This window comes from Antedon mediterranea, chromosome 2, assembly GCF_964355755.1.
Source record: "Antedon mediterranea chromosome 2, ecAntMedi1.1, whole genome shotgun sequence".
NCBI lineage: Eukaryota > Metazoa > Echinodermata > Crinoidea > Comatulida > Antedonidae > Antedon > Antedon mediterranea.
Window position 1 is genome coordinate 19,826,216 of NC_092671.1, and position 15,953 is coordinate 19,842,168.

General features: G+C 34.4%; 1 protein-coding gene across 1 annotated transcript; it reads left to right on the forward strand.

Annotated features, from left to right (window-relative positions):
• Positions 1-7,996: 7,996 nt before the first annotated feature.
• On the forward strand, positions 7,997-15,071 carry LOC140039759 (uncharacterized). The gene is made up of 7 exons (XM_072085369.1): positions 7,997-8,115; positions 9,292-9,566; positions 10,651-10,837; positions 12,131-12,237; positions 12,472-12,619; positions 13,303-13,364; positions 13,511-15,071. The coding sequence occupies exons 2-7, from the start codon at positions 9,545-9,547 to the stop codon at positions 14,878-14,880; spliced, it is 1,896 nt and encodes a 631-aa protein (XP_071941470.1). The 5' UTR covers positions 7,997-8,115; positions 9,292-9,544; the 3' UTR covers positions 14,881-15,071.
• The last annotated feature ends 882 nt before the right edge of the window (positions 15,072-15,953 follow it).

Here is a 15,953-nt window from a genome sequence, read left to right on the forward strand (position 1 = left end):
GGCAACATAATTGCATTTTTACATGATGTACTCTCCAGAGAGCAACCGTAGATTTTAAAATTATTCAATAGGAAATAAAATATGTGAGAGAGCGGATGATGATATAATCTCAGGTTTTCCTTGAAATACTTTATAGACAATAACAAACAAAAAATTAAAGCCCGGAGAGCGCGACCCCGTAACAACAGCATAACACTAACAATGCTTAAGCGAGAGCGCGGTGAATTACTATTTGTCAGTTAGAAGACCGGAACTACGTGCCACCTCCCTTAACAACAACTTTCGATCTCCGTTTGCAATTTTGCTCTGTCGCGAGTGACGATGAAATACAAATTACTTAATTACATGGTCTCAAATCAAATATGCGATAGGTAAATACCTTCTTTTTCAATCTGAATCAAATGTAGCCTAGCCTACATTAGATATAGGCGCAGGCCTACCGCCTTGTATTCAATCTGATTGAAATGAGAAGAATCTCATGTTATTTAAAACAAATAAGCAATGTTTTATATTCGTGCTATGGTACAAATATAACCTTTCATCTTTCACCTCTTTAAATTATTTGTGCCATCACACTCATAAACATTTATTATTTGTATACTATTGCAAGGCGCGTGATCAGTCTGTAGTGTCGCTATCATATCTCTGCTCTACAAAAACCCAAGTACTATACCTTTGGAATGGCCTGAACTTCAATTCAGATTCACACAAAATAAACAGTACGTATATATGTGTTAAATGAACTAATTAATGTTGCTCTCAGAACAACCAATATTGTAATTCCTTAAAATAATAGTGTTAATATTAGAGAACCAAGCTGTAGTAGTTATGGTAGATGAAAGTTATCAGAACCAGCACATTTATTTACTTAATGAGTGAAAGTAGAGGACAGACAATTAGAGATTTGATGATGAATGATGCAGTAAATCAATTACCGATGATGACAAAATATCAATGAATTACCTGTTGAGATAACCCACACTGGTATGTAAATATTTTAAGAATAAAACTCATAAAAAATATAATTTATTGCTACAGTATTGTATAAAAATGGATTGGGGACACATTGAGGAAACCAAAATACAAATTAACAGAAACGCCCAGACATGGAACCCACAAAGAAAAAGAACTAGAGGACGTCCATGAAAACTATCTGTCAGAATACCATCGCATTAATCAGCCACAATGGCTGGAAAATGAAGACGCTGTGTTACAACCGTTAATGTAGAAAACGCCAGCTAATATCGAAACAACCGTTAATGTAGAACAATCCACCGCTTATGTAGTAAAACCTCCAGCTTATTTAGAAACACCAACAGCGTATGTAGTAAATACAAATCAACACCAGCTAATGTAGAAACGGTCAACAGCTTATGTAGTAACGGAAATTGCTTCCCAGATTATGTAGTTACTATCGCCAGCTAATGTACAAAATGTTATATATTTTACAAAAAATGTCTTAATCATTTGCAAGCATCGATCATTACTTAGTTATCAGTCTTTCCACCTCTCGTAAGCAACCAACTTTCTAAAACGACCACACATCGTAAGCAACCATCTATGTTAAAGCGTGGTTCCCACTAGCGACGCAACACAAGGACGTAACGCAACGCAAGTGAATTGACCAATCACAAGCGATGGCTTATTCGCTTGTGATTGCTAACTGTCTATAACTTCGCTTGTCATTGGTTAAAAGGCTTGTGTTACGTTTACGTCCTTGCGTTACGTTCTAGTGGGAACCACGCTTAAAGGCTGGTTTCCTGTCGACGTAAGAACATCACTTTTGTTGCGACTACCTCGATTTGTCGTAAGAAATGCGGATTTTACAGGAAACCGATTACGATCGAAAATTTATAAAATCGACGTAACGTAAGAAAAATGGTAACGACAAACGATTTTACAGGAAACCGATGACCTAACAATTGTTGCGTTACGACGTTTTCTTCCGATTTTACAGGAAACCGGGATTTTTGATCTTACGCTTGAATGAACGCCCTTGCGTCACGTTTCTTACGTCTCTTACGAAAGTTGACTTGAAGTCAACTTTCGCAAGAGACGTAAGCGCAATCGTAACAAGCAACCAATGAGCGACAAGATTTATGACGTAATGTGTATGACCTTACAGTGAAATATAGCCGGACAATAACATTTGTATGTATTTACCGTACTACTACAATTTTAGCCCACTTTACCATGTTGTACAATGTACATACTTTACAAATGCACAGTAGTTTCAATATAATATTGTTCTAATCAGGGAGTTTACAACTCATATCAAAATATAATACTCTTATTTATGGACGTGCAATAAACAATCCGCATTGAAACCGACATTCTTCTGTTCTATTTGTCGGTAGAAACGTCGCGAAAATGAACATTTGCAACAAGATAAGATATAGAAAGCCCTTGTAAGCAATATAATATTATTATGTAACTTAAAAAAAAAAATGTTTGCTTGATTTTGTATAATTTATATTGTTTTGTCAAATTTATTCTTATTATAGGTAAATAATGGGTATCTTACTGCGTTAGTACTATCTCATGCTCGATTAGAGTACGGTATGCCTGGGCCCATAGGTAGGTCTAATAATAATAGGAATCCCGAAATGATTTGCCGTTTTTTAATTTTGAAAACTATTTAAGGCTAGGCCTACTAAGGCCAGAATAATTAATTCATATTTTGGTTCATACAATAGTGCATAGGCCTAGCCTATTAGCCTGGCTCCTAGGCTAGTTTGATTATATTTTGGTCAAATCCATTCCTATTAGTACAGTATTAATTAAGTATTATTACTAATACTAGGGCCTAGCCTATCTACTAAAAATAATATGTTGGTGTGCTGCACTGACACTGAGTAGCTACAGGTACAATAACAACATTCAACATTTCGCGCGAAAAATGATAAAACCCGCTCTAAAAAGAAACACCAATCATAGATGTTGTTTCAAATACGTCATAAATCTGACCGACGAAAGAAAAAAATTTCAACTTTCGTAACAACACTAAAATCGACGTAAGCATACGACGTGTGTTTCACAGCCAAAATTTCAACTTTCGGGAGCAGCATAACTACAGATGTTTCTCTGCGGCCTGACACGATCTTGACTAACGTCAACGACGTCAATTTTTTCTCAACTTTCGTAAGAGACGTAAGAAACGTATGAAACGCAAGAGTCGTTGCAAAATTCGACTTCTTACGTCGACAGGAAACCAGCCTTAAGGGACGGCTTCTAATAATAGACTATCTCTCGTAATAGGTATTTATTCATAAAAAACACATAAATAGTACAAACAGAAGGCAGCCAACGGCTGAAAAATTCTGCAAACAACGTACAAAGTAAAAAAATTTAAAAGACTCTAACAACAGTATAATATATACAAGTACACAGAAAATAAGATCATTAAAAAGTCGTTAAAAATATTTAAAATGCCAAAAAGACCCAGATAAACCAAAACATGCGGTAATTATTATTAATGTTATAAACCTACAAAGTTTTAGTTTTAGAAGCTTCATTCATTCTATCAATAATTTTAGGGATGCTAGAGCGTTTCCAACGATTAGTTTTACACAAGGGGGCATCCAACAAATTAAAATTTCTCAAATTGCGACCGCGGTTACGATAAGGGGAAAGCATATCACGATAGAGTTTAGAGAGTAGTATCCCCTTCCCAAATTTCACCATCAAGTTATCTCTTCTGGCTTCAAGAGAATATAATCCAGACACGGATAAAGCATTTTCATAACTGATGTAATTAGCACCGTAAATACATCTTAGAGCTCTCTTTTGTACCCTTTCAATTCTAGTACATTGGATATTGGTTAATGAGCTATGCCACAAGGGACACGCATATTCCAAAACTGGACGTATGTACGTAGTAAAAACAGTTAACAGGTCGTTAGCTGGGGCCAAAGCTTTCCTAAGAATGGAAAGGGTAAAAAGTCGTTTAGATGCTTTAGAAACACATTCATTAACTTGAATGTCCCATTTAAGATCACATTGTATTACAACCCCTAGTAATTTTAAAGACTCAACCACTTCGATGACATGGTCATTAAGTGTAAAAATTGGTTGCGGTGTGTGGCCCTGTAAAAAGGACACTCTCATAATATGACATTTACTAGGTTGTGGGGGAGCATGCTGTTGCTAGAACACAAGTGTCAACATTGCTAAGGATAGTTTGCATTTTTTGATCATCCACATATTTCCACCTCTTAGGAGTATCTTGGGCAACATCATTGACAAGCACTAAAAAAAGGATGGGACCCAACTTAGTCCCCTGGGGGACACCACACGTGATGCCTACGGTGGACGAAACACATTGACACATTTTGGTGTTAATATTTCGATTGGTTAAGAAGCTACTAATAACTGGAATTATAGACGGACGAACCCCAATATTTATTAATTTACTAATCAGAATCGTGTGATCCACACGATCAAAAGCCTTGGTGAAATTAAATCTATGGCACATAGATTCACAAACTTTCCACCTGAATCAATGTCCGATAAGACAGTGTTAATAAGGTCCACAAGGTAATGCGTGGTAGACGAGTTCTTGCGACTTCCGTACTGTTTATTATCGATATCATTAACAATATCCTCCATGATCCAGGCCGTTAGAAACGATTCAAAGATTCTACCGAAAATGGGTGTTAACGAAATAGGGCAAAGATCATTAACGTTAGATGCATTGCGAACCTTCGGAACCGGTACAATGGTAGCAGTCTTCCAAATGTTAGGAAATTTAACGCAGAGTTGAAAATCTCAGCAAGAGGAGGGGCTAACTCGGGTGAGAATTCTCTTATCAGCTTAAGTGGGAGGTCGTCTGGATGGCTTGATTTGTTGATTTTTAATTTATCCATAACAGCTTTCACTTGACCTGGATGGATTACAGGTGGCTCCAACGCTGGAAGGTAAGATGGTAACTGTGAGGGTTGCAAAGCAGGTAGTTCAGAGCAGACACTCGCGAAGTGCGTATTGACAGATTCAACGGTTTCACTAAGAGAAAGGCCCGGAATACTAAACGTTTTCCTTTTCTTCAGGTTACACAAATTAGAAATGCCATCATGCCATTTCTTGGGGTCATCTGGCTTGAGGCATTGAATAGAATTCTTGTAGAAAGTGGCTTTGGCGTGGGATATGGCCTTCTGCACAGAGTTCCTAAGTTGACGCCAACGCTGTGTATGATTGCAACTAACTGCTTTCTGTCTATCATCAAGGAGTTGTCTAACTTTCGTAGTCACACGGTTTATCTGCTGAACGCTTCTTTAATATCTTACTAGGAAAGCATGATGAAAATTTCCCGTTAAGTATTGACATAAACTCAGCAACATTGACATCAACTTTGCTGGTAAGAGACTTCCATTCGTGTGTTGTTATCCATCGCCCAAATTGTCTTACTGCAGAATCGATGTAGGGTCTGACAGAAATTTTGTTTGATGTAGAACACTTAAAAGCGACTTTCGGTTCGATGAGGACACAACAATGGTCACTTCTACCAAGAGGAACTAACCGACGCGTTGATTTAAACATATCTGGATTAGACACAAACACCTTATCCAGTGTGGCACCGTGCCTTGTGTTAAAATTAATTAGCTGTGTCATTAGTAAGTCGCTACAAAACGTGTCAGTATTAAGGTGGTTAAAATCGCCAAATATTAAAATGTTAGCAGACTGGTTATATTTATACGAATTCCATCAACAGTCGTAAAAATGTGATCAAGGAGGTCATCACCATAATTAGCTGATGGGGGATAATATATGTCCCCTATGTAAATATCTTCTAAACATTTGCCTGTGTTATAAGACATTTTATTCCAGATGCATTCGTACCGGCATTCGTGGTGCGCGTCAATTCTATTCATATGTAAATTCTCGTCCACAAAAATGGCAACACCACCACCTCTACGAATTCTACGATTTTTAGCACTAATTCCATAACCAGGTACATTAACAAATTCTTCTGTCTCGTCTTTCATCCATGACTGAGTTATAACAGCAATCTTGGCATCATATCTTTTTAAAGTACAATAAAATTCGTCCGCTTTATTGCAAATTGATCTAGCGTTGGTGTACAACATTTTCGGACAAGGAACTTATGTATTGTCCCTTTGACTAATTCCCAAAAAAAAATGTGTAAAATATATTTCGAAAAAAGTTGGTCATTTTGAAGTATCATAATAGTTATTAACTTTCACCAAAAATTAGTCCCCAAAAAATGTTTTTAACCGAAATACAGACGTTTTTTTGTTCAAAAAAATAACTTTGACTTCCAGTCAAAGTTTTCGATCAAAACATATCTCATAATGCAACGCGCTTGTTTGGCTACTCTGTATGCATAATCATAAAACTTCCTCGCGATCTGTGTGAAATCACCTTCTCAACCGTGACGAGTTGTAAACAATCCTAATTAGCATCATGCATAATGCATACTCGTGGTTTGAAATCTTTGTTTACTTTCGCTCGTGACAATTTTCCAGATGAAATGTAATCAGATTAATTTACCTGTTAATTACGTAAACTTGTTGTTTTTGGCTAGAATTTTCGACTTAAAGTGAATAACTTTAATATTACTTTGATATGGCTAATTTAAATTTAGAATATTTTTTTTTTTTCATTTTTTGTATTTCAAGGGACAATACATCTTTAATATCGGATCTCCGGCATTTGATGTTAATCAAGTTCACTGGGTTCCGCTCACGGTTGTATTTATTAGAATTTCTATTACGGACAGTTATTCTAACGTTAATTCTCCTACGTAGATTACGTCCACCGCGTTTACCTATAGGCCTGTGTCGCCAATTAGAGAAATTTCTGCATTGACGGTTCGTAGGTATGTAAATCACGCCGGTGTTCATTGTTCTATATGGCCGATGTGATGAGTCTACACAGGTCCTTTGGCTTAGCAATTGAAATCAACAAACAACAACATACAGTACATAATTCAATATATAAACATCACAATTCAGTAGCACAACCTTTCAAAGTACAAAATATCACGAAACCATAAATCAGGAATAACAAAAAACATCAAGAAATAACATAAAAGCGAGAGACCGATGTCAAGCAGTGCTGACAGCGCCACCGGTTATATATATATGTAAGGGGATCACCTCTCTCTTAACGACCACACCTTTTGTAAATGACCACCTCTTTTAAGGGACCACGACCTCTTTCTCTCTATTAAAGGACCGCTTCTCATAATCGTCAGTGACGACTCTTTTAAGGACCACCTCTCTTACGTACGTAAGTGAGACCTCTTTTAAAGGACCACCACCTCTATTAAGAGACTAATTCTCATAATCGACCATCGCCCATCACAACGACCTCTCGAATATGACCACCTCTATTAAACGACCCCTGCCTCTGTTAATGGACCGCTTCTCATCATTGAACTTGCGACCACAAAGACGATCTATGTTAATGGTCCACCACCTCTATTTAAGGACCGCTTCTCATAATCGCTGGTAAAGGACCACCTACTATTTCTACTAGAGTCCAGATAGTCATATATTTCCACTTTAATAAGATGCTGTAGGCACTTCGTGTTAAAAGCGAAAAAATGTTTTTTAGGGTAATTTTGGGGTGCTGAATTCAAATCTGCTGTTTACCCGGCTCAATTTTTAGATCTTCACCCTTAAAACTGAACAACTTCCCGAAGATCTCACACCTGTAGTCAAACCTTAATTTGCTTTGCGTGCTTGGTTGTACTGATTGGAGGAGTTATCTTGCACAAATATCTTTTTTTTCTGACTATCAAATTATTAAAGAAACACCCTGCCCAGAAAAACATTTACTTGAACCATTATATATACTTCGTAAGCACAAGTATAACATTTATATTGTGGTCCAATTCGTTACCAAGGAGTTTTAATTATTGTTGTACATCTCATGAACATCTGTTTAACAATATTTCCCATTGATATTTAAGTATTTCCAGTACCGGAAATGAAGCACATGTTTGATGTCCTACATATAACGCCAGGACAAAGAAAGTTAATGCTTTGGAAGGAAATTAATTCATAACGTTGGTACGTACGTACACTACTAACAGACGAACGAAGTGTTAACAAACGTAATTTTCGATTTTGTTTTTAAAAGGTTATGTAAAAGGTATGTTTATGTTTATTAATGTTTTACTAATATATGATTTACAAGGTTATTAGGATGAATCACATTTCTTTTTTTCGAATTAATTATGTCCTGACTTGATTGTATCCAGTTTTTTCTTTCTCTGTACAACATTATTAGATTCCGAGTAAACTTGTTAAAATATTAATTAAATTAAAACTAATGATAATTATTATTATCTGCCAAATTTTCGGCAAATGGCAGAGCGATTAAGGCAGGGGCGTCGTTTAAAAGAGCCAACAATCTTGACATGGGTTTGAGGCCGATTTGAGGTTTTAGATCTGGTGGTGGAACAATTTTCCTCGGATAAAGGCTATACATACGCCGTAAGCCTAGTATAGGCCTACACAGTTTACTCGTGTGCATTCATCATGAGACGAGTAAGGTTAATTATCCCTAGTGAACTGGTCCACTGGTCCCTATCAGGGGGATTCCCACCTCTGATAGGGCAGTGATTAATTTACTATTGGTAATCCTTGGCCACATGTATCTAAAAACCTAATGGAAACAACTTGTAATCTCAAATGCAACATGGATATTATGGCCTTGGTATAGAGTATTAAATTAATATGCTCGTGTTACCGTATCCTGGTCTGCTTAACGAAATAACAATAACATCTACAATTTAGAAAGAAATTCATTAAAGAAAACTATAATTTTTAATTGATAAATTCAGTATACCATGGATCTTCTGGATATGTATCCGAATCCCAGTACAGTTCCACATACAGTACTATATTACAATATGTTATTAGTATCATGGAAGGTTAGTTTAAGGGTTAGATCATGATAAGGCGATACATTCCAGAATCTGAGACTTGAGAAATGCGTCCCAACGGATTGATTGTAGGCCTATAGTGTAGTTTTATTTTTTCCACCGAGGGCCCGGGATGTCAACACATTTTCCAGGCTCATGAATTTAGAATGGAATGTGAATTTGGTTGTGATAAATCATTTAAACATATAATATGTCTGAGTAGGCATAATACATGCCTTTGTCAGAGCAGATTATTACATGAACGAATACAATCGCGATTCAAACTATCATTTTACGATGAAAAGGAATGATTGAATAAATATCTAGTCGGATTCGGATGGTAGACTTGTTAATCCTGTATTTTACCTGACAATTGACCTTGTTATACTGTTTTGTTGTAGGTTTCCCGTTTACCACGTCATCATCATCCATATTGAACCTCAGAGATTATTATATAGTTCAGTGATATGTGTGAGAGTATTATATTGTTATGCGTCGACCTTGCAGACACATTGAACTTTTATAGCGGTTTCTGTTTCCTACGCATATACATCTCAAATTTTAGTAACCTTTACACGTGGAAGACGTCCTGAAATATTTAAGCAAGAAAGCCATCAGGTCTCTGTATGTGGTCATTTTCTGGAAAATGTGAATATGTCAAATTCGACACATGAAGGTAGGTAATTTTCAATTTCCCAGTGTATTGTCAAATATGTTTAAGGTTTATGAACAACCTGATATGCCTAAACATGTCATTGATTATATATACTGTATTATATACGACAGTGCTCCGTTCAATTCAACTTTTATTTGGAAGAGTACGTAGGCTACAACTGTGTAGGTCTGGCCTACTATTATTTTCAGCTGAAACATCGTCTTCCACACCGAGAATGTTAACACAACAAATCCTGGAACAATGATAATTGCATCTGCTAATAATGTTAATCGGCCTGAAAGCATATGTATTTGAACTATGTATGAGGAAGATCAGTACCATAATCAAACTTTTGATAACAAAAACACAATGTCGAGATTAAGGCATTCCCTGACCAGGAAGTATTGAAACAGATGCATTTTGAATGTGATGAATAATTCTTATTGTATTTCCTTTTATTAATTATGACCTATAGCTATTATAGTACAGATAGGTCGCTTCGTAGATGAACAACTACAATGTCAAAAATAGCGCAATCTTGGTTTAAATATCCAGACAGTTTATTTTGTCAATATAACAATTATGGAATATGGTGCAGTGTTAGGCCAATATAATGTATACATTTTTCGCATAAAAATGTTATTCCAGCGTCGAAATATCATCAGAGAGTATTACGTTATTCCACGTACGTACAATTACGTACGTACGTACGTGGTCAATAATGAAATGCACTGTGCTCATTACCAAGGAAACAACAATAAGTCTAGCTTTTTTATAATTATGTTTTAAGTTTTTAAACATAAAACATGCATTAATTAACACAATAATATTTACTACCGTGCATCACTTTCATCACCACTACCACCAATGCAAATTTGATAGAAAGAAGTTCAGCACTGTTTGTAATGTTTAGGACTTGGATCTGCCACTGTCAAACCCTACCCCCATGTCAACTTATTAAAAACATTTATATTAAAACTAGATTAAAATATACTCATTTTAAATAAAATCATTAAGAAATCTATTGATTTTTGTTATCATGTAAAGTCTACTACAAATTATAGTCACACAAAAGAAACTAAAGTGTGTGTTTTTTTTTTAAAAGAATATTGTTCTGGGCGAGGTTACTGGGATACTGGAAAATGCAGATGTTATGCGGGTTGGAATGGTGATTCATGTAATTCAAATTGTCTACCCGGAACGTATGGTATAGGATGTATCAACTTGTGCACTTGTGGTGAAAATGCATCGTGTGATGTTTTCACAGGAAAGTGCACATGTAAAACTAACAGGTAAGACGATGCTATATTTCAATTTGCTGTCTCGGCGCTTTTAAAGTATTGTAGCATTTTTGCTGTTAATTTGGTGCTAATTCTGAAAAATCATAATCCCCAAAATAGTTTTTACTATAGACCTATATACTCTAGTAGCTAGATCAACTTTCGTATGCACTTTGAGGTCCAGAGAATTTGACTTCAGAAATTGGTTTAGGATGGTCAAACAATCATTATTGGCTTGGTTACACATTTTGAAAATGTGGCGAAAGGTCAAAAGGTCAGGGTGAAAGGTTATCAAACTAAACACCAATAGGTCCTTAAATCTCGACAACCACTGGTCACAGCGAGGTAATTTTGGTCTCAAATTGATCAGAAGGTATACATTTATATTCAGTCTAATGGGACATTTTAGTAAAAAATGACCGGAAATACCATTTCTGACCTTTAACCCACACCCCAGGGCATGTATGTATCTCCGTAACTACTGGTCGTAGACACCTGAATTTGGTTTTAAATTGTTCGAAATATATATTTTGTTATTTGTTACACATTTTGAAAAATGTTACAAAAGGTCAAAGGGTCGGGGTCAAGGGTTATATAAACAAATAAATAAAGGTACTTGTATCTCGGCAACCACTGGTCGCAGCAAGTCAATTTTGGTCTCAAAATGTTCAGAAGGCATGCATTTATATTCCGTCTAATGGGGCATTTTAGTAAAAAATTATCAGAAATGCTATTTCTGACCTTTGACCCACATACCAGGGCATCTTCATATCTCTGTAAGTACTGGTCGTAGAAACTTAAATTTGGTATCAAATTGTTCGAAATATACATATTTACATTCATTGTAATAGAAAATGTGGTTAAAAGATGAACAGAAAATACTATTACTAATGTTTCAAACAAAAAACATATCTCTACACAGTAATGTTATGCAATAACTGATACCTTAAATTGTTTCAATTTCAAGTACTAGTTATTGCTGCGAGAACATTTTGATATAAACGTCAAGCTCAACAGTTCTTTTCAGAATAGTTGCATAATAGTACTGTTGATTTTTGTTGGTGGAAATTGCCTTTTAATTCAAGTTTATTAAAAGATATCGCAGTAATTATTACAATATTTACATTCATGATGATTAAAAGAATATAAACAACATGTGTAACCTATAAACTAATAAATAGAAACGGTACCATCATAATGCAGAAAAAAGGGAGCTTTACATAGGCCTAAATGTCACAGAATTTGTTTAAGCTCACACACATTTAGTAAATAACCTTATTTATGTCTTTTTTTACTTGTTTGCAGTACATGTATTCAGTGTAAATATGGACTCTATGGACCATCATGTTCAATTCCATGTATTTGTGGAGATGAATCTTGTAAATCCGATACTGGTGACTGTATTTTAAAAAGTAAACACAATATCCGCAAGTTATATTTTCTAATTAGTAAAATTCGTTCAGATACCAGTTGAATATCTTGTCAGAATTTAGACGACAACTGTCAATTTAAATATGTTGGCATGATGCCAACAGATTGAATAACAGATATATAATCAGTTGTTAATTTGTCCAAAACGAGTAACAGTAGAATAATTTAACGGTTTTAACTTTCTTTTAATGATAAATCCTTTCTATTTGACATAGGTTCAGACAATGTTGGTGCTGCGACAATTTCAGCTATTACGCTTGGAGTTCTTCTTGGTATTATTTTATTCATATTATGTCTTATTTTGATGTGGAATTTATGGAATCAAAAACATTTCTTGAAGAAATGCAGAACATTTAAACCTAGGTATTTTAGTAACAATAATTTTGTATTACTTTTTTTTAAATTACTTGTAGGTAGACCTGAACATTATCTTTACAAACGAATTTAAAACAGTTAATTTGTAGTAAACTGAAGATAAACAAAATACTTCCCTGATTGTATTATGGCATTTAAAAAAAATTGTTGCTTTTGTGTTTTGTGTTTTTTTAATGGTCTGATGGTTTCGTTTGATACGCAATGTGTTTAAAATGTAAACGCTTATTGAGAAGATTGTTTGCGATTTAGTTGGGAAGATGAGCATTTAATTTAATGTTTTCTATATATTCTGTTAAAGTTGGTTTGGCATTCGTCAGCTCAGATCGCGTCAATATTTATTTCTTGTTCTAATGTTGCCTTCGTTGAGTAAGCTTTATTCATCATGTTTACCATTTATTAAATATGTACCAACTGGCATATTACCGACTTTTATATATCATCATAAATTTAGGAACAATTAACTAGAACTATAATTACATTAATTATGACAATATAACAGTAGTGTTGGAAATGTAAGTTACAAACACAGCATATTATTATTGATATTATCATTCTTTTCTCTACAAAAATTGCGTCCATTGTCGACGAATATATATGTATTAAAAACAATAATATTAACAAATGTGTCCAGTCTCTTTAATCTTTCATTTAATTATTTTGTTTTATTTCAGGGAACAAGAAGATATTGAAGACACGTTGAACGATTTTGATATCATTTATGAATTTGGATCTGGTAAGTTGTAACTGAACAGAGTACATACCCTTGTAATATATATTATGTAGAGATGCAGTAGGTTAATGAATTACTTAATCTTTGGCAATTTAAACTGTAATAGCTATTATTTTTTAACCTAAATAGATTTAAATTATTTGGTTCAGGTCGTAATAGTATTGATACTGACGTTGGTTCAATAACATCTAGTAATAAAATGTTTCCAACTCGAGTAGTGCAGGAACGAGAGCTTCCTGGAATACCAGAAGAAGACGAAGGAGTTAGTGGAGGTCAAGTTCAATCTGAAAATGTTGACGACAATGAACTAGATCGTGTAGAACATTGGCAATGTGAAAAGCCTGTAAATAGTTCAGGATCGATTAGTTTGTCCGTAAAAGCAGTACATGGTTCTGTGAGATCAAATGTTGATATACACACTGAGCCCAAAGCTACGAAAGCGTCACCACATAAACTTAACAGTAGTGAGATTCCGCGAAACATAAACGATGATTCTACTAGTTTTGAATATCATATAAATGGTGATTTGGAAAGAGCTTTGCTTTCAGAAGATTACATGGAACTCAGAAGATCAATCGAAAATTTGACTGCGGTTATTTCACAAATTCCATTAGCTGTTTCACAAGGTTCTTCGTGTAGTGTCTCACTTGTTGGAAGAAGTGATTCTTCAAGTGATCAAGACGAATACTTGTTTAGGAGTGTTCCAAGTATCAATGTAAGTGATCAATTTGATGAGATGAATATCAGTGGTTCTGAGGAAATAGAGAGTAAGTCTGGAAAAAGAAAAAGGAAACGAACCTCAGTTCATAATTATCTTTCTGTTAACACTGGAAATTTGTCTACGAGTTCAGATGAAGAACCTGCAACGGTATATGACAACACTTTAGACGTTGCTTTTAACATCGACACTTCTGGAAATGAAAGCGATTCAAAAGGCTATAACAAAGTCGATAGAACAAAGCGTTCATATAGTCGAGAAATAGCGGAAAGTGAAAATGAATACGATTCTTTACAAATTTCCGTTGGTCATAGTTCATCGCTTGATAAAGTGTATACACAACCACGTAATGAACAGCCAAAAGATGAATGCGATTCAAACTATCTAGAAACAAAAGTTGTAAATCTAAATAAACTTCATCTAACAAATGAAGTCAGTGGACAGAAAATAAACATAGATGACCAATATTTACAAGTGAGAATTACTGAAAATAACAAGGAAAGCAATGCCGCCAAGTCTAATATTGAACTTGAATCAAAATATCTGGAAACAATTCCATTTATAAAGAAACAAAATCAATCTGTAAAGAAACTAGAAAAAAATGAAAACAAGGAATTCTTAAAAAGTCATTCTACTGAAGAAGTGCATTCCAGATCATCAGATTTAAAAATCACGAATGAACCTGAATCAGCCTTTACTTTGGAAAAGTTAGAAAATTCAAAAAAAGATCAGAAACAATCAATCACCATCGAGATGAAGTCTAAAATTCCAATAAGAGTCAACAAAAAGTATTCTATTTAAGATCAAACTTTTATTTTATAATGAGTTTATAGAGAGTTTTTTTTTTAAAGTTAGTTTAATAATAATTGGTCACGACAGTATTTAAAAGAAACGTTGAAATAATAGTAATTACAATGCTTTAGGTTTCCTGTAAATAATGTGATTTTGATAATTATACAGTTTTATAAAATAATATGAAATCGTTGTAAAATATAGATATGTAATTTAAATAATAAAGTTAAAAATACTGTAATAAAGTGTTAAATTAGTAATTATTGCATTATCCGTGCATACAACGCTGCGATGTTCAAGACAGATTATGTACTTATTGTGAATAGAATGATTTTTACCCAAGCTTATTAAGCATAAACACCTGTTAGGGCCAGGGATTGGGAAAAATGATAGTTAGTATTTTAATTTTGTTTATGAAGTCACAGTTATTATCCGAAACTCACAAAATTGAACTCAATGATCTATGATCAAAATCTTACGTAAAGGCAGAGAAGAGTGAATTTCACTCTTCCTTGTTAAAGGTCAAAATCTACAAAATACTATTTTAGCCTAAATATTCGCCTACAGGCTACACGTTTTATCTGAATCTCCCCACAACATCTGGGGTGGTTACATTTTGAGGACAGTATGATTGGAAGTCAAGGTCGCAATCCAAAACTAGGATTATATTATAATATCACATGCATTGAATAATGAAATCGAGTTGTTTAAGGAACTAGAGAAATGTAGTGGTGTGATGTACGCAAAATAACTATGTTATATACTGTAACATGGTTTATTAAATCAACTTTTTATTTATTAGGTAGAAACACCACCACTGGTTGATATTCTTTGATTTTCCTTTACATATAACATTATATAACAAATCCGATGTAATGCTGCTGCACATGTCTTCTGGTACCACAAAGAGCTACTTACTGTAGTGCCAATAAGAGTCTTGAAAAGTTATAAACACACAAGTTTATAGATGAAAATTTAAGCTTTATTAGTAAATACAAATTGCAAGTAAAATATCAAAAATCATTAGTGCTATAAACCTTCTAAAAAAGTGTTATCATACCATTTTACTTCTCATCTGTAAT

Bases quoted from the DNA above. Each gene is read 5' to 3' on its own strand.
- LOC140039759 (XM_072085369.1), top strand. From the start codon at position 9,545: ATGTCAAATTCGACACATGAAG. The intron at 9,567-10,650 runs GTAGGTAATTTT...TTTTTTTAAAAG, and splicing joins GTCAAATTCGACACATGAAG to AATATTGTTCTGGGCGAGGT. The intron at 10,838-12,130 runs GTAAGACGATGC...ACTTGTTTGCAG, and splicing joins TGCACATGTAAAACTAACAG to TACATGTATTCAGTGTAAAT.